General features: G+C 44.7%; 1 protein-coding gene across 4 annotated transcripts in view; it reads right to left on the bottom strand.

The window, feature by feature from the left end:
• Window positions 1-62: 62 nt before the first annotated feature.
• siz (Brefeldin-resistant Arf-GEF family protein schizo) overlaps window positions 63-21,628 on the bottom strand; it is a 38,294-nt gene continuing 16,728 nt past the window's right edge. For 3 of the 4 annotated variants that reach the window (XM_050169936.3, XM_050169934.3, XM_055065890.1), the window contains exons 4-12: window positions 20,683-20,907; window positions 16,997-17,251; window positions 15,640-16,032; window positions 12,781-12,906; window positions 10,027-10,126; window positions 9,611-9,732; window positions 2,148-2,352; window positions 1,571-1,626; window positions 63-1,523 (exon numbers count right to left, since the gene is read on the bottom strand). In XM_050169936.3, coding sequence (XP_050025893.1) covers window positions 1,275-1,523; window positions 1,571-1,626; window positions 2,148-2,352; window positions 9,611-9,732; window positions 10,027-10,126; window positions 12,781-12,906; window positions 15,640-16,032; window positions 16,997-17,251; window positions 20,683-20,907 — 1,731 coding nt within the window. In that variant the 3' untranslated portion in view covers window positions 63-1,274. The remainder of the gene's footprint in view (window positions 1,524-1,570; window positions 1,627-2,147; window positions 2,353-9,610; window positions 9,733-10,026; window positions 10,127-12,780; window positions 12,907-15,639; window positions 16,033-16,996; window positions 17,252-20,682; window positions 20,908-21,628) is intronic. The other variant, XM_050169935.3, reaches the window with a different exon arrangement.

Genomic DNA, 21,628 nt, shown 5'->3' on the forward strand with positions numbered 1-21,628 from the left:
AAAAGTGGTTCATGCCGCACATAAGTTGAGTCATACAGAGGTGTAATCATCACATCAAAATATGCATTGGTGAGCTTCTTTATGTGCACACATATCAAGATGTGAAACATTTACAAACATTTAGCCCAAAATGGGCTGCTTGCATGCACTGACTGGAAGCAAATCCTGCAGACTCCATATACTATATTGTCACACGGTATTCACATACTCTTCGTAGCATACGTTAGGGTGAAGTATCAATACTTGCACATTTAAAATACTCTGAACACTCACTAGACAACTTCTTGCATGTAGCAGCACATTAAATGTATTTTGGAGTACGCCAAGAAGGCAAGTTTCCAGCATCATACGAGTTAATAAGAATGTTCGAGATATATAGAAGAAAGTGGTAAACTGCACGAAGTATGTTCACCCACCATCTCGTATACAAGCTCACCAGTTCAATTTCTCGGCGCTTTATGAACACCAGTGAAGCCCTCTAAGCAGATTTCTTGATAGAATAACAGAATAAGCAAATTCGTGCGTGCCAGATTTGTGCCACTAACATTCACAAATGTGCCACTTCCTAGAAGCACGCAATGTGGTCTTAATACTGTGGACAGTCCACACAATTTGTTCGACTGCTTCTGTGCTCAGGGAAAATGTGCAGCTTTCAATTATACCACAAGGGAGACTTGCACTCTGCTGCATAGTACACACTTTGTTTTTCTTCTTTTATGTACACATGCTGACATGCACAGTTACAGCACCAGCATACATCATCCTCCCCTCAACAGGCACAGGTGCCATGATGGCACCAATACAATAAACGTGGTGGCGGAAGAAAGCTCCTCTGCACAAGGCCATGAGTGCCACTATGACATAGGCACCATTCGGCTGTCTGCTCTCTCCTTTGATGGACAGGCCATGACTGTGGCCACCGGGCCACACTAGCAACACCCAAAGCAGGCCACCTGCACCACACTTGTGCAGACTGAGCAAGAGGAGTGGGGCCTTTATTGTGAGGTTGGGGTGGGGTGAGGAGGGGAAGGTATGATATAAGAGCAGAAAAGTTCTCATACAAAAGGGGCAAGGGAGAAGTGGGAAGGGTGTGAGATATATATATATATATATATATATATATATATATATATATATATATATATATATATCTTAAAATGCGAATCTTCTGCTGTACATAAAGGAGAGGCAGATTGAGAGTCAATTTGCAAAATAAAATGGCCTATCGCGTATATACACTGGGGGTTAAGGCGGGCAGGTGTGTAACCCACCACCTATCCTGGTGGTTCTGTCGTTGCTGGCACTTCTGAGGTCACCATAGCTGCCGCTTGGGGTGTAGTGGTGGTGGTGGTAACTGCCACGTGGCGACCACGCTTGCCAAACAGGTTCCCCAGGAAGCCATGCCGGGTCCCGTCGCCCAAGCTGGTGGCTACTGCTGCTGCTGCACCATCCGGATGCTGGACCGTGTGGGGTGACGACTCCCGGCTCACCGAACTGGCCGCCGAGGACTGGAAGGAGACGGACTGGAGGCGGGGCCCGTTGCCAGCCGCTCTGTCTGCTGCCAGCTCACCATGCCACTGTCCAGAGAACCCGCGCTGCCTCGACGAACTGGGCGTGCCGCTGTCTCTGCAAGGTTTAAACCCCAATTGGAGACACTAGCAAAGAGCCTGGCACCAGTGATAACTTGACAGAATCACGTATAAGAAACTCACCATGGCCCTGTGACTGTCGGCCACATGATGCAAGACTGACACAGTAAAGTACAGGGGAGGAAGCGCAACATGAATTGCATGGGACCATTTCTCATACATGAGCTGTTGCAAAAGTGTTCATAATCCCTCATGGAATTTTGAGATTGATGCATTACTGCTGTGGTTATTTACCAAACCCAAATTCACTATGAGACAAAGGATGTTGTAAACCAGGACTTACAACTGTGCCCAATAACACAACAGGCGGTCAGGAAGAACGAAGAAAAACAGTGGCTTGGCTATTTCTTATCTCTAATAAGGTAAAGCAACTTTTTTTTACAGTTCCTTTTCTTTTTTGTGTGTGCCACATGCTGTGAATATATAGCTACTGATGAGAATGCCTCCTCCTTCGAGTGCTGTTTTGAATTCATGACAAAGTGCGCATGCCATACTCACGCTGGTCGTGCAAGTCAAGCAGGGAGTTGGAGAGGGCTGACCGCTTGAGGCAGGGGCTCTGGGCCAGTAAAGTGCTGCCGCCTCCATTTCCCTCCCCCGTGGCCTCCATGTCGGCGAGCCCAGAGTCCCGCTGGTCCCAGGGGCTGCGCAATGCCTGCTGCTTCTCCAGTTCCCCTTCAATGCGCAGGCTCTCCATCTCATCCATCTGTGCACAGCAATGGTGGCCAAGTGGGCCTCCTTGTATCATATCCACTAGAATGTCTTTACCTGTGACTGGCACCTTAGCAAAGAAGCAAGGAAGGCAGTGTTTCAGAGATCTTTCAAGTTAAATTTAGAATATGACAGAATCCAGTTTCGTTGGGGCAATACATGATAAATAAAGAAGGCATACACTGATGACAAAGGTTAGAACAATTAATGTATTATAGGGTTGTTAAATATTTTAATTGAAAGTCTGGGGTTTTACATGCCAAAACCGCGATTTGATTATGAGGCACGCCGTAACGGTACTCTAGATAAATTTTAACTACAGGGTTTTTTTTAATGTGCATTCTATGCACAGGTGTTCTTGCATTTCACCCCCATCAAAGTGCGGCCACCACAGCTGGGATTTAATCCCGCGCCTTAGGACTTAGCAACACCGTGGTGGCCACTATGCCACCACGGCGGATTTTACACAGGTATGAAATGTTCAGTTTTGTGGTCTCATTGCCTTGTTAGTAGTCATGTTGCTTATACTTTAACATCATCTAACACTTATAAACTACCAATACGATGATCAGATCCAAGACCTACCCAATAGCAGTTCCCGATGCCCTAATTTCATAAAAAGATCACATTAATCTGCAGCTTCACATTCATCAATGAAAAAGGGTGCAGACAGTGGGAATCATGGAGAGTTGTGAACTTGTGCAACTGTGAATCGGTGTGCAACGTGCCACGAAACCAAACACTGTGCGAGAGATGTTCTCTCAATCTTCTCCTCCTTACTTAGTTTCAATTGGCAGGGCGTCTACGAAGTTGACATTTCCAAATTCCCTGAGTTTTCCCGGTTTTCCCCCGAGTGCCTTTGCGAAATTTCCTGAGTGACACAGGACTTTGTTTTATGTCAAGATGGGCTGACACCATGTCGCCTGATGGTGTCACTCCAGTAGGCATGTTAAAAAATAATAGAAGACTTCCTAAATTTTGTATTATCTGTTTTATTCAAAAAGAAAACAGAAGGGACGAGTTAGTAAAATGCATAGCAAAAAAATATTTATTCGAAAAAATGGTAAAACCCATTGTCAAACATTCCCAGATGCGAATAAAAAGGAGATGCTTACAGAAGCAAATATTTTCGAAGATGAGCTATTTCTATCAACTGATAGCAAGCTCACTGGTATGAGATCCGAACTTTGTCACAAGTGATATTCTCTCTAACAGGTGGCAACCTCAACTGTCCTGACATATTCTCAGCCCGCGCACAACGCCTTAGAGTTGCATTTCACTGCTTTAAAGAGTTTGCCTTGGTTTGTATTAGGGACATCTTCCTTTCAGCGTCAGCCGACACTTTTCTTTTTTTTTAGCTCAAGCTCCTTCAAACAAGTGGCAGCACACTTCCTCGCCCGTTCATTCCTCAATGCGTAGGTCCTGTCCTTTCAGCTCTCGTCTTGCTTCCGCCGCGTGTTTGCCCGACAGACCATTTGAAGCATCTTGCTCAGTTGTACAGTAACGTCCAATTTTTCCGACTCCCTAGAGACCACGAAAACGTGCGAAAAATTGGGCAGTTCGAAGGAATGAATGCATGTCTTCTACTGCCCTTAAGGGCTAAACTCACCGCAGGTACATCTCAAAAAGCACTGAACACTTGCCAATACACTCATTAGCCATATCGGCGCTTGTACCATGACAGGAGATGGCGGGTGCATGCGCGTATAATGAAGGAATAGATACTGTTCCCCGTGACAATTGCTTTTCCCCACGCTTGTTATGCGTCACCGCTTAACAATGCTGTGCTGAGGCAAAGCTGACCAGCCGACTTTAGGGAACCGGCATTATGCAACGCGCCATGCTTTCCGAGCTTCGAAGCCAATCACGAGGACCACAAAGGGGGAGTAGATGCCATTGCTGACAGCGGCATATTCGTTCAAAGAAAAACACGGCACAGAATGGCAAGAAGCTTCATAGCATACGTTGAGGCAGCTAGGCCTAGCATTGCCACGGTGGTGGCTTCGGCTGCCAGCGGATCTGCATGCGAGAGCACCGGTTCAAGGCGGTGAGGTAATCAAAATGGCGGCAGTGGTGGCTTTGATTATTGCCATTTCGGATCTACGGTCACAGCAATAAGTCTGGAAAATTGGACGGCAAAGGGTTCTTGCGTCCGAAATTAGAGACGCTCTAATACATTGGCTCTATGGGGTACATGGTGGTGCCGCGAAGCCGTCTGAATTATCAGGCATTCGGAAAGTCGGTCGTTGACTGTACACTGGCAACTCCTCCAGCTGACGACACAGTGTCAAAGATGATTCGTTACAATTCCTATCCGTTACTCGAGCCAGCAGTACCGAGACTTTCGGTCCCTTCAAATAAAATTACAGCTGATTTTCCCCGATAAAAGCACAAATTCACTCAATTTTCCCCGAGTATTTCCAGACTATTCAATATCCCAGAGAATTCCCAGTTTTCCTGGTTGGCAGACACCTTGTTATCACAGTGCACTGTAAAAGCACGACACCACAACATTCTTCGCTCCACGTCATTTTGTGTCTGGTGAATCTGCTTTACATTTCTAACTGTGGCAATTCTGCACATTGCCTCTGCCAATGTGACCAAATGGTATGGCACATTCAATGAAGTGTTTATTTGAATCTAGGCAGATAGCTCCTTTTAACTAAAACAGGAGTTACGAAACTCGTAAGTTGGCTTAGGTTCTAGGATTCTGTTAGGAACCACTGGAAATGGAAAAATGGCACTGTGCTAACGCCAATGCCAAAAGACAGCACTGTAGCCATTACTAATCGCTGCCACAGTCACACAGTACTACAGCGCATTGTTAGAGCTCACAGTAACAACACAACCTTTTGATTGCGATGAATGTGTGCAGCATGGGCACAGCCGTTGTTTTTTTCAGAGTTCACTTTTACCGAGACCATGGTATCAAGTATGTGGTGTCAGTACTCTGGTGCCTACTGTGAATCAGTTTAAGTGCATCGCTGGCACTGAAGATTGTAATAAATGTCGTTTGCTTTTCGCCGCGGTTGTTGTTTACTGCTACCTTGGTCGGCTTGGATTCAAGGAAAGCTTTTCTTTTTTAATTTTCTGCCCTTCCGAATTTGCGGAGTTGGTTCAGAATTGAGGCTGGCCTATATTGGATTAGGTACGGCACATAGCAGCAGAACATAAAGTTCATGCAAGTGCCTAAATGCATGCTGTTCTTTTCACGTGAATGTGAGCTCTCTGCAACATGTACAGTGCTCAGCGATTTAAATGTGATACTCGGACAATACTGCGGCCAGCACTTTCTTGCATCAGCAGTGGGGCGCTGGTGGCACTGCAATGATGCATTTTTGTGTCACATGAAGGCAGTCACCGGCAGGGGGATAAACGGGGGGGGGGGGGGGGGTCGCTTATGGGGCTTCAGCACGTCCCCCTCCTCCCCGCCCCCGAAATTTTTTCGTGCTGTCATGTAATGCCAGCTTATTTTGGCTGGCGGTGCATGACAGCATTCTCAATTTTGTCTAGAATGTCGTTTTTACGCTCGAAAGGACATTTCGGCGCGATCATTGCGAACTCTGGCTGGATTTTGTGGCAACACCTATGCACCAGGAGTCGCATCAAGCAAGGAGCCCCATCCAAGCACAAAGTTTCAAGGGTGTTTCAATGGCAAGCGGGCTCGTCGCGAAATCTGCGGAGTGCATAGATTTCAATTCCAAAACTTTATGGGCATAAAGTTCTTATAAACTTTCGATGCGAAAGGTGCATTGACATTTTCAAAGTGATGCGTTAAATTTTCCATTCCAGAACTTTCTGGGTTTAATGTTGTTCTAAACACTTGATGCCAAAGGTGCACTGACTTTTCTAAAGTCGTACATCGGACCATACAATGAGACAAGCCAAATCAGCACACTATCATAGAAGTTGAATAGAGTGTACTACTCTAAAGTTGACAAAGCATACAGCGAAGTCTGATGAGACGAAGCATTGTGGTGGTTCACTTGTGCCGTCATGTCACAAAAAAGAATATCAACATTTTTTTTCATCTGTGCCAAAGCATCAATGTGAAGACACTAAAGCCAGCAAAGGTAACTACGTTTTTATTTATTTTTCTACTTTGACTTTTATTCGTGGACACATTGAGCCTCTTCAATTCTTTTGTTCTCGCTATCTGCGGGCTGCCAGAGCCAGCCAGAGCACATGCCTTCTCCTTGTATTGCCCAGACCACCGTGCGACGCACTTCAATGTGCATTCGTTTTTCTCTGGCTGAGTGGATTTTCGCCTGGCAGAATTTTAGACGCTTTCTGGCTAGCAGACAAGTAAAAGAAACAATCGTCGCTTGCCGCAATTAGTGTGGGAACTCGATCGATTGCAATGTGTTCGCTTTACACAACCTCTCCAGAAAGTCTTGTCTCGCTGGTGTGAGATACTGAGCAGTATGCGTATGGTTCTCTGTGTACCAAGCGTCTCACATTTTCTTCTATATACCAATGGTAGGTGCCCAAAGTAGGCATTCGACTGTGGTCAACATGCTTTCCTTTACGTTTTTTCATTTCAGTGCCACTGCCCCACAAAAGAAAAAGTAAGCACATTGCTGCAGTGCAGCAAATTGTCGCATGCTGAAAGTTAGATTTTCTTGCTGCTTCTTCTTTTGCAGAAAGTAATGGGCCATGCGACGCTTCCGTTGCCGGATACTCGTATTATATTATTACGATAGCAATTATGTGGACACCCCAGGCGCATTCCTACCATCACCGTCTCCCTCATGTTTCGTATAAAGTCCAAGGGCGATAACATCGTGAACGCATACAGCATGCTGCATGTGCGAGTGAAAGCTTAGGAGGGGTTGGGGAGGGGTTGGCATGGGTGAGCCGGGGGGTGGCATGGGTGAGCTGGGGGGGTGGCATGGGTGAGCCGACAATGGTGGCTCAGTCTTCTGTGAGCCGCCTTCCGTCACGCGCATTTATTAGGGGGAGGCCTTAGAATTCTGCGATTTCGCAACACGTTTACTTGCCTTGTTTAACGCGGTATATATAGTGACTATTTATTGGATACCTAGATCTATTGGAGGCTTATATGTATATTAAATTTTTTCGTTGCGAGGTTTTGTGTATAAGTGCAGTGAACTTTGTTTCCAGTGACACTCTTTTGCTCTTTATCAAGCTCTATCTTCACATTTGTATATTCCATTGTATCTTCGCATTTCTAATGTACGAAGGCAAGTCAAATGAAAGTGAGCCAATCCATCCCACGCAATAATAATTCGGTTAATTATCTACGAGGCATGCGTGTAGCACACAGGCATCTCTCACTTACAAAAGTGATACGTAGGTGTGAGGATAAATGTTCTTTACTGCTCTCCTACACTGGGTTGAACATGGTTACGTGACATAATGGACGCTCAAAAAGTTGAACAGCGTGGTGTCGTGACATGGAGGAAACGGTTCAAAGCAGGACGTGAAGTAGCAAAGACGATCCAAGAACGGACCAAAGCCATCGTGCCATCACCCCCAACACAATAGCAAAGACTGATTAGACAAGAACGGAGGATAAGCATAGATGAATTGGCAAGGCATGTGAACATCAGTCACGGTGCGGGTCACACCATAATTCATGGATATCTCGGTTTATGGCTCTTGTGTGTGGAATGAATGCCCAACATTTTGAAGAAGACTGAGGGGTTCGGCGCTGCCTGGACTTCTCCGATCCGGTAGTGTGACGACTTCTAATTGTGACCGGGGACGAATCATGGTGCCACTACTATGAGCCTGAAACATTCGAATTCACCACCCCCAAACAAAGCAAAGGCCATCATTTTTGCAGGAAAGGTGTTCTTGACTTTTTCTTTAGATCGTCAGGGACCATTACTGATCGAATTTGCTAAACCTGGAGAGACTATCAATTGTTTCCGGTATGGTGAAACGCTGGTTCGGCTGCGTGTCGCAAGCAAGAACAAGCGACGCGGAAAATTTAGGAATGAGGACATGTTGCTCCACGACAATGTTCGTTGCCACAACGTTGATGTGGTTAACTCAAAACTGGTGAAGTTCAAATGGGAAATGCTGCAACATCTGCCATACAGCCCAGACCTGTCGCCTTGCGACTTCCACATTTTGGAGCATTCAAAAAAAGAAAAAAAAAAAGAAGAAGAAGAAGAAGAAAGGAGAAGAAGAAGCAGCTCAAGGGAACCAGATTTGCGTCGGACAATGACGTGAAAGAATCAGTTACAGACTTTGAAGCTGCAACACAAGGAGTTTTATAAGACGGGAATCACGCGGCTCGTTATTCAGTGGGACAAATGTCTAAATGCTCATGGAGGCTACTTTTAAATAAAGTACACCGTTTGTCATATATTCGCATTGGCTCACTTTCATTTGCCTTGCCCTCATATATGTTGCAGAACTTCTGCTTTTTATATATTCTCTCTGTTGAGACTATAATTTCAGTGCAATTACTCACAATACACGACCAGTGATAGCTTCTCCTGCGCAATACGTTGGAACAAAGGACAGCGTCATGGAGATTTTTCCCTGGCCATTGCATATGTATAAAAATGTAAAAACAGTTCTTGAATGACTAAGTTTCATTAAAATATTTGTCCTCAACTTGTTCATTTCATGGCCTTTACATTTTTCATGTCAGCAGCATGCACTGCTTTGCTGGTTTCGAACTGATATATTTCATAAGTTTGTGTGATATTTTCTTTAGTTATTAAATAGACAAAAAACATGGAAGCATTGATATCAGTTATTTCAGGCACAATTTTTGGAACATACAAGTATATTCTTTTATAAAAAAAAAATACATATTTTACTTGTCTTGACAGTGCATAGCGTTCAAGAATTAGTTTGCAGCATCTTTGGCAATGGCAATGCAGTTATTCACGTATTTGATATCTCGACAAATTCAATAAGGAAAAGTCCGAGCTGCAATGTGAGCCCCCCTCTGAACGAAATTTCCGGCTATGCCACTGATCACCGGTGGTGCAAAAAGTGGCGGCCGCCATGCTGTTTGAGTATCATTTCAATCACTAAGCACTATACAATACTAATGACTGGCCATGTCTGTCGCAACTATGTTCCCTGCAAACTGTGGATATTTGTGGACACTTGGCACTCATTGGAGAGCACGTGTGCAGAGCTGACGTTCAACAAGCAACAGACACACGTGCAACTGATAACCAGGCCTACACGTTAAACCTGAGATCAGGAGGTATGTAGAGCTCTACGACCACATCTGCGAAATCGCTGAAAACAAGCCTGCTTGCCTCAAGAATGGACTCCCTCAGGTCGTCAACAAACTTGCACCGGTCGTGCTCATTCCGAGCATTCAGGGTCATCAATGCCCTGTCGTCCACTCGCTGGGTCAGGCTGATCCCATGCGGGTAATCTGCAGGCAAAGGGGGTTATGCACAGCTAACAAAACACTGAAGCCTTACTACGCATCTTGGAGCAGTGCCTTGCCACTGAAGGTCTACAACACTCCAAGTAATATTGCAAAAAAAAAATATGACACGGACGTAAGAGAAGACACACAGTGTCATTCTTTCTTTTTTTCCACAATAATACTTGAGCAATGGATTACCAACTTGCCCAGAATGCTGCTCTCATTAAGTCCACAACACGTGCACAGGTGAAATGGGCGGTGCCAACTGCACAAGGTCACGCTGAAAGTTGTACTCACAGGGTGCCTCGAAAAGGGCCACATTCATGCCGCACAGGGGCAGTGACTGTCGGAAGGCATACTGGACACTGTTTTTCTTCTTGCTGAATATTTTAGTCACCTGGGCAGAGGAGAAGTCTCGTCACACACCTGGCTTTTTTACATGACCCTGTCTGCTGTACACACACCTCAAGCTATAGACATAGATGGTCAGTGGGAAAACAACTAAACTTACGAAACGCTGAATCACACACTGAAGAAAATGTGTAAGGCTTTCATTTCCTATGGTCAGATGATGTTGAAGCAATCTTGGGAGTTATTTACAGATACTGACAATAAAAAAGTTCTGCCAATTCCTACATTACAAGGTTGGTTCACAAACATTCATAACCACTAGAAGTGCGAAATTTCGGAACTTGTTATGGTCGGCTCACAGCAGGAAGTGCACAGAAAAGATGTCATTCTGAGAAATAGCATCGTAGTAGGATAAAGCGAAACAAGTTTGAATGTGTGCTCAGCTAAGAACTGCACTTCGTGCGTGGTAGATAAAAGAGTAAGAATCTCCAGAGCAAGCTGTCCAGACATTGTTTTTTACTGCAGATTCCAATTCTTCTTAGGGACTTACTTAGAAAAAAATTTACTGAAATTTTTCTAGGGTGACCATAAAGTGAGAAAATAATATTTTCAGTTGGTATATATGTACTCTTCATTCATGAAGAACAATAAAAAAGGAAATAAACTTATAAGAATTATTATTTGATGCATTGTTATACACATAGTTCAAGGCTTTGAAAATGCGCACACGAGAATATTTCGCAAGACTCAGATGTTCCTGCTCTTACACTAACATGTACGTCCATAGCATAATAGAACTGTGTAACTGAGCGCACTCAAAAAAACTGCGTGGTTGTGTGCCCATCAAAAAAGCAAAACGTGTGACAAACATCCGCTAATCGTCGTATTATCACCAACCAGAGGCAATTAGCTTTCGCGAGTGTCCAAAAAAAAAAAAAAGGCAACGGAAATGCATGAACGGCAGCATTCTCTTGGCACTAAACGAACGAGAGACAGGCGGTCGATCTTTGAGTGATTAGTAACCAGATAGCCATCAGTTTTGCAAGCGCAAGAAGCCGAAACCGCCCGCGGAACAAAACCCAAACCGCCGCCCGCCCACGTGCGAGCCAATGCGCGAGCAGTAGTATATAGACGCACGGGAACAAACTAGCTCTAAAACAAACCATGTAACAAAAACTGAGAGAGGGAGGCACGCGAAAAAAATTCCCTGTATTCCCACATAGTGGCAGCACATGACAGCAAAGAAAAATATAGGAAATTGGCGTGCTCTTTAAACACACAGAAGGTGCCGTAAATATACGGCATCGACCATTTTTGGACTTGTTCGCGGCGCAGTTATATTTACGTCATTGACCCTTGAAGGGTTGATACCGTATTTACTCAATTATAACGTGCCCTCGCTTGTAACTGACCAGAAAAAGGGAAAAAGAACCCCACCCTCGATTGTAACGCGCACCTGTTTGCCGTGACCTATAGAAAGAAAAGTCCTTTGCAGTACCGAGCACCTCATTCTTTCATACAGAAATACAACTTTCTCTCATTTGGAAAAACAAAGATTTACTCCGAATGCACTAAAGTTGCAATAAATAAAAAAAGCCACAGTTTCGCATGAAATGCAAAGCATCGATTACGATAGCAATTTAGTAGACAGCTATACAAAAAGTAAGGGTAGTAGTTTTTTAAGCCGTATAAACTTTTAAACATTCGATTACTAACTAAATTAACAAGCATGGTGTCATGTGCAGACAAGCATGAACACGTTTCAATCAACGATCGCGGAAACTCTTTAAACGCTGGAGTGAAGAAGTGTGGTAGCAGGAGCAAGGAAGTTGACCTAGGTGTGGCCTCTTGCTTCGACGCGAACTAAGTGACGAGAACACAGCGCGGTGTGCCTACAGGCGCAGGCTGTTGTCTCCATCGCAGATCGCTTTCAAGGTAAGGAAAATGAGTAAAAAAAATGAATCATTTTCCTTTGATTAATTACTTCTCTCCACTTTGTGGGTCTCCGCAGAACTATTACGCCAAACTCTTGCCTTTGCTTCGAGTTGTTGATAAATTCTACTTCGCCCTGCCATCTGTTAGCTCAGATGGTAAAGCGGCTGCACCAGAAAGGCGGTGGTCCCGGGTTCGAGTCCCAAACCAGGACGAATTTTTCTTCAACTGCGAGGCTTTTTTTCCGAGGAAGCTGCATGGGTTTCCTTTGCAGCAATTGCTACAATTGAGTGGATGCCTCATTTTACTTCGATTAACGTTTAAGCTAAAATCATTATTGAAAACAGTGCAGCAGAGGCTCTTGAAACTAGAGCTAGCTTTGGCACATCTAGTAGGTTCGTCTAGTAAACATACCAAGAGCATGTACCTAGTAGTTACACCGAGCATGTCCACTTACTGTACCAGCTACGCAAGCTGGACATGCTTTGAGCACTAGGTTCAATTACAAAACCTCAACATGTCTGATAAAATAAAGATAATCAGTCAACTTTAATTAAACTTTAATTAATGAGGCAACCAGTGGTTACCGAGGCTCTTTATACAGCCACAAATATGCAGCAATTGATAATAATAATAATCATTTCATCTCTATCACACTCTAGAATTAATAGTATTGGTGAAAAACTCGAATTACATATGGCTGCCAACTTTTTTTTTTTAGCAGGGGATATCACTGAACATCTTAAAGTGCATGCCAGCCAAACTCACCAGCAGGAGGTCATTGAAGAGAAACACTTCGCGCTGATGAACACCGGGGCGCTCTTTCTTGTGAACATCATAGACCTCGTAGAGACGACAGTAGCACACCAGACGACGATGGGCAAGAGCCAAGTTCTGCGCACAAAGCATGCATCAGATAAAGTACAGCTAGAACTGTTGGACATGAAGACAGTACGACAGCTTATATATGAGAGGTGTTTTGTATGTGAACACATGCGTCAAGAGGCTGTGTTCTGAGCTTTTCTCTTCCAAGAGAACGTGCTATGCTTCAGACGCTAGTTTACATAAAAAAAAAAAAGCATTGCGAGAATTCCATTAATGCATACATATGCAGTCAGTGACTCTGTCGTCCCCTTCTGTTCATTGGTCTTCTTCATTTTGAGGGAGAGAAAAAAAGTGTTAAAGCAAAAGGCGCTTGAAGACTATACCATCTATATTCTGGTGCAGAATCTTGAGGTAATGAACTAGCTGCAGTTTATTTTTCATTTTTCATGTCTGCCATACAATGAATTTTCAAGTGTACACTTGAGGGCACAATGACTGTACTAATTTATAGGCAAAGAACTGAAGCAGTAGCTCACAACCTAAGTGCAATTCTTGTCAAAATTTCCAACCTCGGAAATATTTTCACTTCTTCACACAATCTCTCTCTCCTTCACGCACATATGCATGTGTCCACACAAACAAACAAAACCCCAACCAACCAATAACAAAAGGGACACGGCAGGATTTGTGCCTGCCCTCTGTCCACAAACCATGAAACACCATGTAGCACATGTCTGGCTCCAACTGACAATGCTATAGCTGACAAATGTGTCGCCCTTGAAAGTTACACTGCAAATGAACAAAGCCCTTCAGTCATACCACTTAGCTAAACTCCGAATAAGCTCCATGTTTCAATATGTAGAGACTGATTGGTGAATAATGCAAGGTATGTGCCGATTGTTTTTTCACCTATGGACAACAAACTTAACTACCATAAGTGACACTTTTGAGCACAGCAATAAAATAAGATCTTCGAACACACTATAGGCAAAGCCAAATAAGGAGTGTTTTCAAATGGCATCTTTTAAAAGGCTCCTCATCAGGTTTGGCCATTTTTAATAAACAAGCTTAGCGTATACACGACGCACTGACAACTATGTCTGCAAAGTAGGTACTACGGTGCTGCTCGCTGCGCAAAAGCCATGCTCCTTCACTCTCGAGGCAGCGCACTCTCAGCCTAAGATCACATGTGTACGTGACAGTTTCCATTAGTTCACAAACGAAGGAATAGGACCTGAGAATAACCGTCAATGTTACGACTGTCCTTCACGCGCATCACATCGCACAGCAACAAGTTGCTTAACCCTTTGAGGGTTGAATTATTTTGAAAAAAACTTTCCCAGGTGGTCCAAATTACTTTATTGCGGATCTTGAATGTACAAAATGTATAAAGTCGAGAATAAATAGTAAAAAATAATTAGGAACAGTATTTTGGTGTCGGCATCACTCAGATATGCAAAATGTTCAATAGTATTTCCGAGCGTGGTACTCCTTGAAACATGGGTCTATGCACAGCGCCTTATCGCAGTCTGCACACCTAAAATGTGTGTCGGTTCTCTTGGAGCAAGGAGTTGTGTTGGCACACACACAACATCTCTGCTTGCGGCTGCCTTGGGCAGAGGTCTGAGGCACCCTCTCGCGTAAGCGCGTTTCCGCGGAGAGCGAGAATACCTTGTGAGCGGTGGTGATAAACGAGCTAAGAGCAGTGCCAATCAAGATAGAAATCAACTTCTGCCGCCCCTGCGAGAGCGTGGCGACAAAGAGAAAAACCACGTTTTGCGCGCCTCCGTTGCGATCACGCGACGGAACCGAAACTGAAAGGGCGTTGCCACTGAGAGCGAGAATACCTCGCGAACGGCGCTGATCAGCAAGCTAAGAGCAGCGCCAATCACGATAGAAATCAACTTCTACCGCCCTGCAAGAGAGTGCCGACAAAGAAAAAAATGACGTTTCGCGCGCCTCCGTTGTGATCACGCGGCGAAACCGAAACCGCTAAAGGGGCGTTGCCGCAGTCTGAGCGACGCGCTGAAGCTAGCAGTAAGCTCTGTTTATCTCCCCAAGAAGGTAGCACCAACTTCAAACGCATCTTGTAAGTGCTAAGAGGTGGCAGCACCTCCCGGTGAGCAAGCATTGTCATCATGGCACGAAATTTCAAATGGAGGGTCGGAACCGTACCCGTACGGCAAAGACCTTGCGGGACAGAAAACCGCCGCCGTACATGTACGGCAAAAACCTTCAAAGGGTTAAGAAAGCAAGAGCACGCATTTCCTCCATTCTTCTCTTGTGGCAGCTAACACTTTTGAGACACTATGTGACACTGCATCCCCTTTGGGATTGGCCACTTACTACAGACCATCCCTTACGGCAGTTAATCTAAGATTCAATGTGTTGTTGCATTGTGTTGTCTTCGAGATGAGCCTTGGTTATAAAGGAACAGGCTGTAACGTTTCTTTGATGGAGTACAATAAATCAGTTGCTATGCCATTACAGTCATTGCCTTGCTACTGTCATCACACCCAACTGCTTGCATTACCCATCATGTTGGTCGAACAACAAAACAAAGTTAGATAGCAAGCTACCTGCAAAATGCTTCCGATGGCATAGATTCCCATAGTGCATGGGACCTGTACATTTTTTCTGTCAGATCAAACATTTCAAGTCCAACTTAGTAGGCTATGGATGATGACAAGCTTTAGCTTGTCACTAACTGGTGTGGCACATCAGTTCCCAAAGAAAGAATGTACCCAAGCATACCCAGAGCACAAAGGGGAGTTTGGAAACCACTATGAAGGAACAACCTACTGGTCGCTTTCCAACAATGGACTGCTGCACCTTGAGCACCTGGCTGACATGATCGGAACCAGGCCGAAATGGGTGCACCTTGATGCGCTCATAGATGCCCGTCAGCATGTCCCGGTCCAGGTCCCGGCCTTCGTCGACCCCTCGCAGGTTACGGACGTAGTCTTCCAGCTTCATACGCTTGTCGGCTTTCACCGAGGGCGTGTGCAAGTCAGTGTTCAGTAGCACCACTGAGAAAGCCAGGACAAAGAGAGTATCGGGACTGGCCAGCTTGGCCACAACATCCGGGTTGCAGCGTGCGTACCGCTGGCTGAACACCTCGACTAGCCGTTCAATCTTCTGGGCCTCCCCTGGTAACAGGAAGTGGCTCTGGAAACGCCGGAGGGCCAGGTCCACCTGTAGCAATGGTCAGTACAGACAATTCCTTTACTTTAACTCATAGAAAACTCTTAAAACACGCATAAGTAGATCACAGCATAAAAGCAATGCTGACCTTGCGTACACACAAACTTAAAACCTAAAGAACAAAATAAAAAGGAAACCTGGATTTCCATATAATACTGTGTATCTTGCCAAGACAAAAAGCCAAGTGATACAACGGCTTTTCATGCTAGTTATCACTCCTGAAAAATCCATAATTTGCTGAAATAGCACATTTGGGTACACAAATTAGCATCTACATGTACGTGAAAAGAGCGACCATCTCCACCAGGTCGTTTCTGCTAAAAGCCCCCGAGGGTTTTTATACCTAAGCACAGCGATGAAGATAGAAGCTCAGACAGTTGATTACGTCCATGCTGCATCCTGGACTGCGACATCAACTCATGAAACTCTAAACATACTTCAAGGGCCTTTTCCCTCATTCGTGACAGTACAACAAACTCGTACCAATCAGCATGGATTTTCTTGAAGACTGGTGACATCAATTAAGCCATTGACATCTGGAAATCTGGGATGAATTAATTTTTTTTAATTGCTTCCGATTTAATTTTAAAGAATCGATTAAATATTATGTCCATTTTATTGTAAGACAGACCTCAAGAGTGTCTCAGGTACTAAATCGCCCAGCACAAGCAGCAATGCAAAATCTGTCAAAGCTTGAAATTTCGATAATAGAGCTTTAACAAGGAAGGCATGCAAGCCACCCTCGTTTTCGTTTTTATAATCGTCTCTAAATTTATTTACCTCTTAAAAAGAAAAAGTGGTTTAATCCTCAAGTATACAGTTTGTACAAAGAATGTAGGACTTGTGGTCAGTTACCCATAATGCATGAGCACTTGGAACAAAAATTTTCTTAAAACCTTCCACTACATACCTAGAATGGTTGAATTACATACCAGACGGTGGAAAAAACACTCACCTGCATTCCAGCGAAGTCCAGCTCTTCGACAAAGCACTCGAGCACACGGGCATTGAACGGACCCTGCAGGTCACCCAGGTACTCGCCAATGCGCATCTTGCTCAGGCCCTTGCGCGAGATGAGGAATCTGGCTACAGCTCGAGGGCAGGGGTCCAGGAAGCCACGCTCCACCAGATAACGGATGCCCTTCTCAGGCCGCTTATTGAACAGGTTCAGCCCCACCCGGTACTGGCGCTTGCGCTGCGCCTCGCTCCCCTAGGAATGAGCAGCACAAGACGGGAATTGAATCTGCCGCAAACAGATAGGGCAGGAGACCCACAGTTTCACTCGTCAAACTTCACCTATCAATGCTTTCTCAGTGTGAGAATAGTTTGTTTTCTTCTGTGTGCTGTTTTGTGGTTGGCAACTTAAACTGGCACTTACAGGCAAGGAGATGCACAAGCCCTAAACAATGTTCAAGTCAACCGTTATACAGGTGGTGTGTGTTGATGCACAGCTCTGATTCACATGGCACAATTTCTCAGGGTTCCTGATGTCTTCCTGATGATACAAGCCTACATTATGATTACAAACACAGTTAAACCTCAATATAATAAGGTTGGTAAAATTGGCAATTTCCTTCATTATAGTGAAACTTTACCTCTTAGCAAAATAAGTACAGCTGCCGGTGATGGCAGGTTTTCCCAAATTATTGGGCAAACAGAGAAAGCAAACTTGAATGATAAATTAATTTTGTTGAATATGAGAGTCGATGATGAAAGATACGATTTCATGCATGTTGACATCGGTGGAACGAATCAAAGCCAGCCACACTTTCGCATCCACTCTGCCCCTGCATCTGATAGTGTCGCCATGGCCGTGCTAGAAAAGGAGACATGTGCCAACCTGTACCCCCCCCCCCTTCCTCCCCTCCATCGCTCTAGTGCAACTAACCGCGTTACCATGAGCTCACTCCATTCTCCATTTCCTTGCCACCATCCTGTTGGCTCATCTTCACAAGCTTTCATTCACATCAAAAGAATTAAGCACGCTGGGAGCAATAATATTTTATCGCACTAGCACTTTAGTTTATACAGAACATAATGCCACTCCGCTTCTCTTTGTTGGGCATCGTGCGATTTGAAAGAAAAGGTGCATTCGCAAGCAGCAGCTTGTAAGTCAACCATTTGACCATCTGTGTCCACAGAAGTTTCCATTTTTTGTCTCTGTAGTCCTTTGCGGCGGCAGTGAGATTTCATTATGCTGAAATCATAAACCCATGAAACCATATGATCCTGACCCACCCGCAGCGCTTACTCAGACAGCCAATCAGAGAGGCTCTTGTGCCCTAGTCGTGCAAGATGGTGCAAGTGCGAGTTGTCTCGCTGCATTTCTAGTTCATTGTGTTTCCGCCTTGTGGGCCTTCTCCCGCAGTGTTGCCGTGATGAAGCGGCAGGGTTTGCCTTTCGTCGTGAAGCTCAAAATCGTAAATCGGGTCGAACACAGTGAGAAATCGATATCCAAGGAGCACTCGCAGCCCTATCTTGAAGAATAAGGGGGAAGTTATAGCTAAAGTGGCCAAACTTGCGACCCGGCCGTGTACAAATGGCTCATCCAAAATTGCTTCAGACATGCCGGCTTGCGCGTGCTCAGTGATGGCTGTAAATTCTGATGAATGTGACGAAGCCGCTGCTGGTGTTGCTGAAGTTTGGAGCAAGCTGTCAGAATTTCCAGAAGCTGTTGACAAATCAATGGTCGGCGAGTTTGTGAGTGCAGGTGATGGTGTTGCGACCACGGGAGAGCCCGAAAACGACATTGCCAACATCGTACCGAGCACATGTGAAAGTGGGCACAATGAGGAAAGCAACCTTTGCCCACATCTTCCAAGGTGATTGATGCACTCACACTAGTCTGGTCCTTCTGCGAGAATGTGGAAGACGGCGGCCCCAGCTGCTCGACTCCTTAGGCAATGTGGAGATTGCGTGCGTCGCAGGCAACGAAATTGTCCAAGCAGAAGAAAATACAGGACTATTTCATGCACACTAAGCTAGTTAGTTTCATCAATAAAGTGATTTTATAAATGGTATGAGCTTTTATGGCATCCAATTCTTTAGCAGGCTTATATCGAATTATGCTATGTATCGAACTGATAGGCGTTTTTTGAGAGTTTTATATAGCCGGGTTCGACTGTATATGAGAACATCTGAAATTTTGGAATGCAAAAACCCGTCGCTGCCTGATTTTCCGGACTTTTTGCCAGGACTACAGATCCGAAACGACATTGATCGAGGCCGCCACCGCTGCCATTTTGATTATCTCGCACGCAGATATGCTGGCAGCCGTAGCCACCACCGCGGCAAAGCTAAGTCTAGCTACTTCGACGTTCACTACGAAGCTTCTTGTTGTTCGGTGCAGTTTTTTCATTTCGTGCGTGTTAGCAATGGCACCAAATGCACCTTTGTAATCCTCGCCAATGGCTTCGAAGCTCAGAGCACACGACGCATTACATAATGCCGGTTTTCGAAAGTCAGCTTCGCCTCAATACAGCAGTGTTAGGCAGTGGTGAAGCATACACAAAGTATTGCAGTGAAGCATATCAAAAGTGGAAAGAGGGAATTGTCACGGGACACCGTATGTATTCCTTAATTATACACATGTGCACCCGCCATCTCCTGTCACAGTATGAGCACCGATACACCTAATAAGTGCACTGGCAAGCCATCAAAGCTATTTCGTATGTGCCTGAGAAGATTTGCGCCCTTGAGGGCAATTAAAAGGCATGCATTCATGTTTTTGGACTGCTCAATTTTTCAGAGGTTTTTGCAACCCCTAGGGAGTCCGAAAAATCAAACATTGACTGTACATCTACTTCAGTGTATCTGATCTTTTATTCTTATTATAAGTATTTATGGAAGCCCATCTGCATTCATGAATAAACAATGCATGTTAACCTACGAAAAATATTTTATGGTCACAAAAAAGAAATGCGGTAAATTTTTTTCGAAATAGGTCAGTCTCAAGATTTTATATCTGCAATAAAAAAATTCGACCCACGAACGGTTAGGGTACGCCATGGCACATGTTTACTATTCTTGGAAAAAAGAAAGAAAAAAGAATGAAGAAAAACAAGTCGTGCAGATCACTCGAGGTTGCGGGTTCTATCGCGACCGCAGCAGCAGCTACATTTTGTTGAAGGCAAAATGCAAGAACGCTCGTGCAAGATTTAGGTTGCTGTTAAGAAATCCCAGATGGTCAAAATTAAAACAGAGTCCCCCACTACTGCATGCCTCATGATCAGATTGTGGACTTGGCACGTAAAGCCCCATAATTTAATTAAAGTTTAACACTTCCGCCACGATGCAGTGCACCGTCTGAGGCAACAACAATGCTTGACCTTCTTGCAGGCTATGAACAATGGTGCACAACACCTCAAGCAAACACTTCTCACTCCGTGTTCTTTGTACTATGTGGACAAACAAGTAGTGGATGCAAGTATTGCCCTAAATGCTGATGAACTTGTACATTCACCATGTACATCACCACCAATTATTGTCAATCAATGCAAACTGCACAGAAAGCTTCGCTTACTTGGATTCCCACAGTGCATGCAATCTACATAATTCCTTCTTTTCTTTTTTCTTTTGACAATGCAAGACAACACTGAACTATATAAATAACTGAACAGTAGAGGCATGTGTGCTGCCCACCTTAGAGCCCAAGGAGTCCTTGGGACTACCCGGACCCTGATGTGGGTAGAGCAGAAGCACGTCAGAGGCTGGTGGTGAACATGAGTAGGCCGGGCAGTCCACACTGTCTTCACTGTTTTCCGAAATGTTGCTAAGCCGCTTGTCCTCCGGCCGAGTCGAGGGCAACGTAGGCTGGCCACTACCATTTGCCGGGGCTGTTGCCGCTGCTGCCTGGGTTGTTGAAGCCTGGCATCATGAATCAAGAAGGGAAGCACATCTCCAGTTAAACCTCATGCCCAGCAGGCAGGCACAATGCAGCTACTTAAAAGTAAGGACTCCTCCTCAATGAAATGTGAGCAAAAAGCATTTACATTACAGCTACCCTCCGTTATCTGTGAGGATGCTGTGGCCCTAAAGGGACACTAAATGGAAATATTAAGTCGCTAGATTGAAACATTAAACTTTTGTAATAACAAATTCGTCATTTGCAGCGAGAGCAACACTTTTGCAAGCGTGAAAATGATGAAAAATGGAAAATCAGAGTGGTGCCACCTGTCGATGACTATGGTACCTCTCTCGTCTAACGCGTGATGTGATGTCAGGGCACCAGGCAGCACTAACCGGGAGATGGAGAAGTGGGAGGCAGGTGGTTCAAGGAACGCCACCAATGTGAGTTGAGAGAGGAGTGGCTGATTCGGAGATAGTGGCAGAGGTGGTGACGCGAAGATTACATTGTGGTCTCAGTTTTGGCGGGGTCAATTCAAACTGAAGAGCAGCAGCATAACATTTGGTGGCAGTTTTCTATGCAACACAAAGATGTACACTGGCACCCAGAAAACCATGATACACTTTTAGACAGATAATCCATCAAGTTAACTCAACTTAATGTTTTCCTTTAGAGTCCCTCTAAACACTATTGTCAGCTTTGCAATGAAATGTTCGGTTATACAAGAGCAAATAGTAGTCT

This window comes from Dermacentor andersoni, chromosome 6 (genome assembly GCF_023375885.2).
Source record: "Dermacentor andersoni chromosome 6, qqDerAnde1_hic_scaffold, whole genome shotgun sequence".
Lineage (NCBI taxonomy): Eukaryota > Metazoa > Arthropoda > Arachnida > Ixodida > Ixodidae > Dermacentor > Dermacentor andersoni.